Genomic DNA, 7,691 nt, shown 5'->3' on the forward strand with positions numbered 1-7,691 from the left:
GTCGGCATATTTGCAGGTGGGGTAATAAAAGGCCATTTTCCATTTGTAAATGTGGAGCTGCCCTGACACTTTAAAAAAGGAAGGTTGGGAAGCAGAAGATCCAGCTGAATGGGGTCAAAGCTTCCTTTGGGCTCCAACCAGAACATTCCTCCTTGTTCCCAAGGGAGGCCAGGCCTGGGAAATACCGTATTTTTTGCTCTATAAGACACACCAGAGCACAAGACGCGCCTTGTTTTTGGAGGAGGAAAACAAGAAAAAAAATATTCTGAATTTCAGAAGCCAGAACAGCAAGAGGGATCAGCAATCCCTCTTGCTGTTCTGGCTTCTGGGATAGCTGTGCAGCCTGCATTCACTCCGTAAGACGCACATACATTTCCCCTTACTTTTTAGGAGGGAAAAAGTGAGTCTTATAGAGCAAAAAATAAGTTAGTTCTATTTGTTGTAGGTAGTATTGATTGATCCAATAGCTGCAATCAAAGCTTGCTCTGTCTCATGGAGGTACCCAAAATCACATGCATCAGTGAGTTGAGAAGAAGTCCTGTTGTCTTTTATTTCTGTACAGAAAGGACCAGCATGGCTTTCGTTGTCCCAAATCAACTGGCCGCCAGATAAGGGATACAGCGTTCCAAGCAGTTTTATACATTAGGCAAAAATTCCACACATTCCATTAAGTTTAAATTTCCTAGCCAATCAAAGTACTCAGTTCCTCTTACCCCATTTCCTTATAAGACTCTTCACCCCGTGATTGCTCTATAGTTACTACAGTGGGAGGCATGCATACTAGATAAGCGTTCAGACCTAGACTTTTATTGGCAGGATTAGATTTCACCTCCAGTTACCAACCACATTCCTTCCGAGCATGCTCAGTAAGTCGAAACCTTACATGGTGCAATTATTTATAATTCTACATCGCAAGTGTAAATAGGAGTTGTGGGGAGAGTTCTGGTTGCTTGTTCCATGCACGTTTACTAGAGAAAGCAAGAGTCTTTCAGCAGCTGTTGTCAAGGTGCATATGTTCCAGAAGCATTGAATAAGCAGGAATTCCAGGTGGTTGATGGGAGAACTGCCTGGGCTCATGAGCTGGGAGCTCACCTTTGGCAAGCAGTGAAGCTGTGTCCTTCAGCCGGACTCCTCTGGGCCCTGATGCCCTTTAGGCCTCATCAAAACCTGGGAAGAGCAGAAGGAAACAGTTAGAGGGAGGTGAGGGAGTCCTGCCCTGGTGAGCTGCTCCATTTGCAGAATCTTGTTTGCTGGGGGTGCTAGCCATTCAACCTGAGACCTTCTGCATGCCAGTCAGCCATCCTTGCCACCACTGAGCAGTGCCTGTTCAACCCCTGGCCTTTGGACGAGGGACCAAATGAAAGGCACGCTTGTAAAAAAAATAGATGTAAATGAAGGGACAGTCAGGAACTAGAGATAGATCTGAGGAATGGGCTCAGGCAGGGCCAGTTTTCAGTAGAATGAAGCAATGGTTTATGCAAAGCTGTGGGCAATTGGGCAAGATCTAGGGCAACCTTGGAGGAAGACAGTTACGTCTGTTCAGGCCATGAGCTTCTCTGCCTGATGGACCCACCCCCTCTTTTGTGACTACAAGAGGAATATTTGGAAACAAGGCTGGTTTCCTCACCATTGGTCACTGTTAAGAAAGAAAAAAGATGGTTGCTTTTCCTGCTCATTTATCCGCTGCACCAAGGGCTCTAGCAGAACACAGGGACATCAGAAGAGCCTGCTGGATCAGGCCAGCACCCTGTTCTCAGTGTGGGAAATCAGCTAGCAGGATCCAAGCTCAAGAGCCAGCTCTCCTCTACCATGTTATCCTGCAAGTGGTATTCAGAAACACTGGTGCCTTTGACGATGGAGGTAGTGCATAGTCATTCTGGCTGTTGCTGTTTAGTCGTTTAGTCATCTCTGACTCTTCGTGACCCCGTGGACCAGAGCACACCATGTTGGTTTCTATTTCCCTCACTGAGCAGCAACTGCAGTCACAAGACATTGTTTTGCATTCCACAGTCAGAGTTACTGTTGGATTCCCACAGGAATGGGAGACTGGATGTGACGTTCACTGGTTTCCTGTTTTTCACTGTTCTCTCGGTGTTCTTTGTTTCCGAGAGGAGTTGCTTCTCTGCTCTCACAGAGGCAAGATGCATGTTTGTATTCTCTCAGCATAGAGTGTAAATAAAAATTAAGAATGTAGCACATACTGCTTATCCTTCTGCTGTGTGACGACGCTCTGCTTGGGCTCAAGATAAGATGGGCTGAAGCTGGTCAAAATCTCACACACCAGGCACCAACAGACTTCTCCTCTATTAATTTTTCTAATCCTCTTTTAAAACCATCCAAGTTGGTAGCCGTTACTGCCTCCTGAAATTAGGTGTGCTTGCATCTTTTGGGGAGAAGAGAGGGACATAGCTGTTGATATTTTCACCCCTCCCATTGCAAGAATCTCCTGATCTGATGTTTTGCGAAAGGAGGGGGCGGAAACTACTCTTCTACTCTACCACTCCTGCCTGACTGCCTGACTCTGTGTGTGGAGAGAGTCTTATATAGTGACTAGATGGCTGAGTGGGAGCTGTAACACTCATGCAAGCCAGTAGTTCTTTAGTTTGTAGTAGCTATTAGAAATAAAAGGAGTTATGCTTCTAAGCTAGCTTCCGCGTTATTTATACTCTGCTGAGTCTGGTGCTCACAATGCACAGTTGTGGGTCCAGTGCACTGGGACCTGCTTTCCAGGATTGGAAGGTCTCTGAAAGTGCTCCAGTTGCCTAGCCTAGTCGTGGCAGAACTAGTTATTGAGCCCAGTCACTGACATCAGTTGAAAGGCGTACTGACAATAGCAATGGTCAGGAGAGGGCCAGACTCAGTTACAGACTGCAACCGTGTGCCGAGGAAGAACTTGGGAGCGGAGTTTTAATGGCGGAGTTTGTTTATGTTCTCTGGGACTTATTTGTAGCCGCAGCCTGTATGCGAGTGATGAACAGCAGAAGTTGGAATTTGATCTTGCAAACACTGCAAAGACTGAACAAAGTAAGATGATAATCAACTCTCCCAGCACACCAGGTCTGAGACAACAAGAAGATTATGAAGGGCTACAGACGTGAAATGGATTTTATATTCATAAGAGGTGCTGCCCAAGAGGAGGAAATAATGGCTTGCTGTAAGAATGGACAACAACTAGTAAAGGATGAAATGGATGTCACATAGAGGAGGGAGAAAGGTTGTTTTCTGCTGCTCCAGAGAAGTGGACACGGAGCAATGTTTCCAAACTACAAGAAAAAAGATTCCACCTAAACATTAGGAAGAACTTCCTGACAGTAAGAGCTGTTTGACAGTGGAATTTGCTGCCAAGGAGTGTGGTGGAGTCTCCTTCTTTGGGGGTTTTTAAGCAGAGGCTTGACAACCATATGTCAGGAGTGCTCTGATGGTGTTTCCTGCTTGGCAGGGGGTTGGACTCGATGGCCCTTGTGGTCTCTTCCAACTCTATGATTCTATGATTCTATGGATATTAAAGAAGAGATTATATATCAACAGGAGGAAGAGATGGACATATGTTTGCAACAGTAGCGGAAAACCTGATTTTTTAAAAAGAAATTGTATTAAATCAAAGTAATTCGGACTGATTTGTAATGATTTGGAAATCCAATAAAAAAATAATATATTTTAAAAAGGAGAGGACCAGACTCTAGTCGTGTGCTTGAGCCACTGCACCCACCTGCCCTTACCTGCCGGGGCGCAAACCTTGCTGCATCCCATTGGGCAGCATTTGTCGGTCCCTTTGCAGTGATTGTCCTCGCAGCAATCCGTTTTGCATGGCAGCCCAGGAGGGATTTTGAACTTGGGGCACTCGCCGGGTTTTACTGTGGGGAAAACACACACAAAAGAGAGACTATTAAACCGTGGAATTCGCATTTGCATGATTTTCCCCGGATCCAGTCCTGTCCTCTTGAACTTATAAGCCACCCAGAGCCCAAAGGCTAGGTGATGGGCAACACAACAGGTGTACTGCAGAATGGACTTTCCCCAGGTGGAGGCGTCCAATGGTCTGGGTCTGGAGTGTGGGTGCTTTTCCCAGGTTGGGATTTAGGAGAGTCGCCCACCTCGGGTATAAAGGCTATAACGGCAGATTTTCAAATTGGGGGTGGGTGGGGGTGATGTGTGGGAATGTTTAGGGATGCAGGAGAGGATATGTTGTTTGATTATAACCTTTCCAACTTGTGTAAACAAGTTCCCCAATTTCAGCAGAGTAACATTCTTTATATTAAGCTTTGCAATGGTTGTGTTTGCTCAGGCTCGCTAAAGCCTCTATGATAACTGTTCTGGTATTTTCCCCTTATTCCGTCATAAAAGATAAGGCAAGACACAGTCTTCTATAAAAGTATAAAAAGGTTTACTCACACATCATTCTGTTCACAATAGGATCCCAGAAGGGAGACTTAGCTTAGAAAAGTAACATATACCTAGAAACTATCTCATAAGGAGACAGTCCCTTTGTCCTCTCCTGGCTGGAGGCCAAGAGAGCATCTTTGGCTAATCAGATGTTGCTTCTTCGATGCATGTAGTCAAAGGAGAGAGATGGCTGCCCTGCCCTGTGCTTTTTGCCGTCACCTGCCCAGGTGAGGCCCCGCCCACCTCTAGTCACATGCAGAGGAAGTCTGTCCCAGCCCAGAAGGAAACAGGAAGTTGACCTGCTGGCTGGACAAACATTCCTCCCCATGTGTAAACATGTTCACTCTAGGAATGTTGTACTTGCCTGCTCTTGTGTTTCACATCCCACATGATGGGATCCTGGAAGAGGACGTGAAGTTCCTCTGGATTCCATGGCAGGGCATGCCGTCATCATCTCTCCGTCCCATAATGAGCCAAGACTAAGGACCCTTCTGATCCACACTGGTTTTCTGAGGGGTTTGACTGCATCCTCCTCAGGCTCCTCAAAGCATTATTTGGGAAGCAGATGATGGTCTGCGGTGCCCTCCTTCAGCTCTCCCCACTGCGTTGGCTTTGAGAGGGTCAGGGAAGTCACACCTCTGTTCCTTTATTCTGATGCTGGTGTTGGGATCAGTACTCTAACCGCACAGACTCTGGCACTCTCAAAAGGCAGTGTTCCCCGTCCTTTCCCAGCACAGAGAGAGTCAGCCAGCTGGCACGGGGCTGGTTTTGAATAACTCAGAATCGTAGATGACCTGAGGGCAGTGCTTTTTCTGGGGGGACATGGGGGTGTGCATACCCTTAAACATTTTGTGAATCTTAAGTTTGGCTTCATTGAGGGTCAGCATTTCAATATGAGTAGGAAAGTGAGAGGGACTCTGGTGGTTTAACCTACAGAGCCTAGGACTTGCCGATCAGAAGGTCAGCGGTTCGAATCCCCACCACGGGGTGAGCTCCCGTTGCTCGGTCCCTGCTCCTGCCAACCTAGCAGTTCAAAAGCATGTCAAAGTACAAATAGATAAATAGGTACCGCTCCGGCGGGAAGGTAAACGGCATTTCCGTGCACTGCTCTGGTTTGCCAGAAGCGGCTTAGTCATGCTGGCCACATGACCCGGAAGCTGTACGCCGGCTCCCTTGGCCAATAAAGAAAGATGAGCACCACAAACCCAGAGTCAGCCATGACTGGACCTAATGGTCAGGGGTCCCTTTACCTAGGAAAATGAGAGTACCCCTAAAAAAAAAATTAAGGAAAAAAGCACTGCCCAAGGGTCATCCAATCCAACCCCCCTGCAATGCAGGAATTCCAGCTCAAGAATCCCTGACAGATAGCCATCCAGCCTCTGCTTAAAGACCTCCAACGAGGGAGTGTCCATCACTTTCCAAGGGAGTCCATTCCACTGTTGAACCACTAACTGACTGTCAGAAAGGATCTCTTTTCTTGTCATTTGAATCCATTGGTTTGGGTCCTCCCCTCGGGAGCAGCAGAAAACAAGGTCCAAATTGCCCATGTGACAGCCCTTCAGATATTTGAAGGGCTGTCTCACTTGAACAATTGTTTGACATATGCATTTCTTTTGTGCCTTTTTTTAAAGATACACTTGACCTTCTGATACGATTGTAATGATTGTAGCATTTGTTAATTGTGGTTGTTAACTACTGTGAGCTTGTATGAGCTCAGCATTGTTGCTGGAATAGAAGTGGAATAGAAATATTACCGGTAAATCGCATGGTGATTAAAAAAGATCATTAGTGGGGGGTTTTCCTCAGAGACAAGGGCTACACTTGTCCCTTTGGGTATTTCTCAGGAGTGCTTGAAAGCCTTTGTGCCAGAAGCACATTGAAGTCCCGGGGAATTGATAAAGCTAAGAATCTTAACAGCTGCTGAATGGCTGTATTCTGACCTCTCAGTACTTGCTCAGCTCCTCAGTAAAAAGTGGACAAGCTCACAGGTCCCAGCTCTTTCCCATACACCCCACCTCCCTCTGATATAGGTGACATCCTACTGAAGGTGAGACTGGTGAACCCCAGTCTGCTTCTGAAGGGAAAGGACTTCTTACCATTTAGCGGAGTTTTGCAAGTGTGGCCACAGTTGTTGCTGCAACACTTCAAGTCTCCAGGACATGAATCATCTCCAGAACATTCCTCCACACACGTTCCACCACCATCCAGTGTGGGGCAGTATCCTGGCTTCCCTGGAACAGAACAACCACATGACTTCCCAGCAGTGGAGTGGGGGTCTTTTAAGTCAGCTCACTCTGGGCTCCAGGTTCCCTTATAGATTTGGAGAGTTGGAAGGGATCCTCAAGGGTATCAAGTCCAAGCCTCAGCTCAAGAATCCCTGCAGGTGACCACCCAACCTCTGCCTAAAGGCCTCCAAGGAATGAGAGTCCACCACCTCACGAGGGAGCCTGTTCCACTGTCAAACAGCTCTTATCATCAGAAAGTTCTTTCTGATGTTGAGTCATCATCTTCTTTCTTGTAATTATAATCCATTGGCTTGGGTCCTACTCTCCAGAGCAGCAGAAAAACAGCTTGCTCCATCTTCCTTGTGACAGCCCTTCAGGCATTTGAAGAGGGCTGTCATGTCACCTCTTAGTCTTCTCTCCTCCAGTCAAAATATACCCAACTCCCTCAACTGTTCCTCACAAGGCTTGGCTCCCAGACCCTTGATCACCTCTGCTGCCCTCCTCTGCACACCTTCCAGCTCGTTAATATCCTTCTTAAACTGTGGCACCCAGGATTGGACATGGGACTGCATGTGTGATTTTGGAATAATATAACACAAAGGGCTGGGCTGGGCAGGAGTGGGATGCAGCTGTCTTTTAGCAGTGCACCAAGATCACAGCATTCCAGAATTGGAACCCCCAAGGGTCATCTAGTCCAACCCCCTGCGACACAGGAATCCCAGCTAAAGAATCCCTGACAGGTGGCCATCCATTACTACGTATAAACCTCAAGTGAAGGAGAGTCCACCACCTTCCAAGGGAGCCTCTGCCTTTGATTAACCGGCAGTTTGAAGGCCCCTTCCTGGCAGTGCTGCTTACCTTCTGACTCGCAGTCTGGCGTCTGAGAACCTGCCGTTGTCAGCTCAGCACAAAGGATGAGGAGCCCCACAAGGACCACGAGGGCAGACTTCATGGTGCAGCTTGAAGAGAGGCGTGAGTGCCAAGACCCAGCCCCTCGGGGATATATAAGCCCTCCTTGAAGAAGAGGTTGGCTTTGGAACCAGAGCCAAAAATTAGCAGGTGATGCAACGATGAGACGACAGT

The 7,691-nt window shown here is 47.3% G+C and overlaps 1 protein-coding gene across 1 annotated transcript; it reads right to left on the reverse strand.

The window, feature by feature from the left end:
• Nucleotides 1-987: 987 nt before the first annotated feature.
• Nucleotides 988-7,691, reverse strand: LOC310847203 (WAP four-disulfide core domain protein 18-like). Its single transcript, XM_083744826.1, has 4 exons — nucleotides 7,467-7,691; nucleotides 6,480-6,614; nucleotides 3,720-3,854; nucleotides 988-1,167 (listed from the first exon to the last, which is right to left on the reverse strand). The coding sequence occupies exons 1-4, from the start codon at nucleotides 7,558-7,560 to the stop codon at nucleotides 1,151-1,153; spliced, it is 381 nt and encodes a 126-aa protein (XP_083600952.1). The 5' UTR covers nucleotides 7,561-7,691; the 3' UTR covers nucleotides 988-1,150.

This window comes from Podarcis gaigeae (genome assembly GCF_964106915.1).
Source record: "Podarcis gaigeae genome assembly, chromosome: 6".
Classification (NCBI taxonomy): domain Eukaryota; kingdom Metazoa; phylum Chordata; class Lepidosauria; order Squamata; family Lacertidae; genus Podarcis; species Podarcis gaigeae.

What these genes read in the sequence shown, in the direction of transcription:
- LOC310847203 (XM_083744826.1), bottom strand. Translation starts at nt 7,560, where the DNA reads ATGAAGTCTGCCCTCGTGGTCCTTGTGGGGCTCCTCATCCTTTGTGCT. An exon ending in GCCAGACTGCGAGTCAGAAG is followed by an intron (nt 6,615 to 7,466) that starts GTAAGCAGCACT and finishes GTTCTGTTCCAG; the next exon opens with GGAAGCCAGGATACTGCCCC. An exon ending in TTGCAAAACTCCGCTAAATG is followed by an intron (nt 3,855 to 6,479) that starts GTAAGAAGTCCT and finishes TTTTCCCCACAG; the next exon opens with TAAAACCCGGCGAGTGCCCC.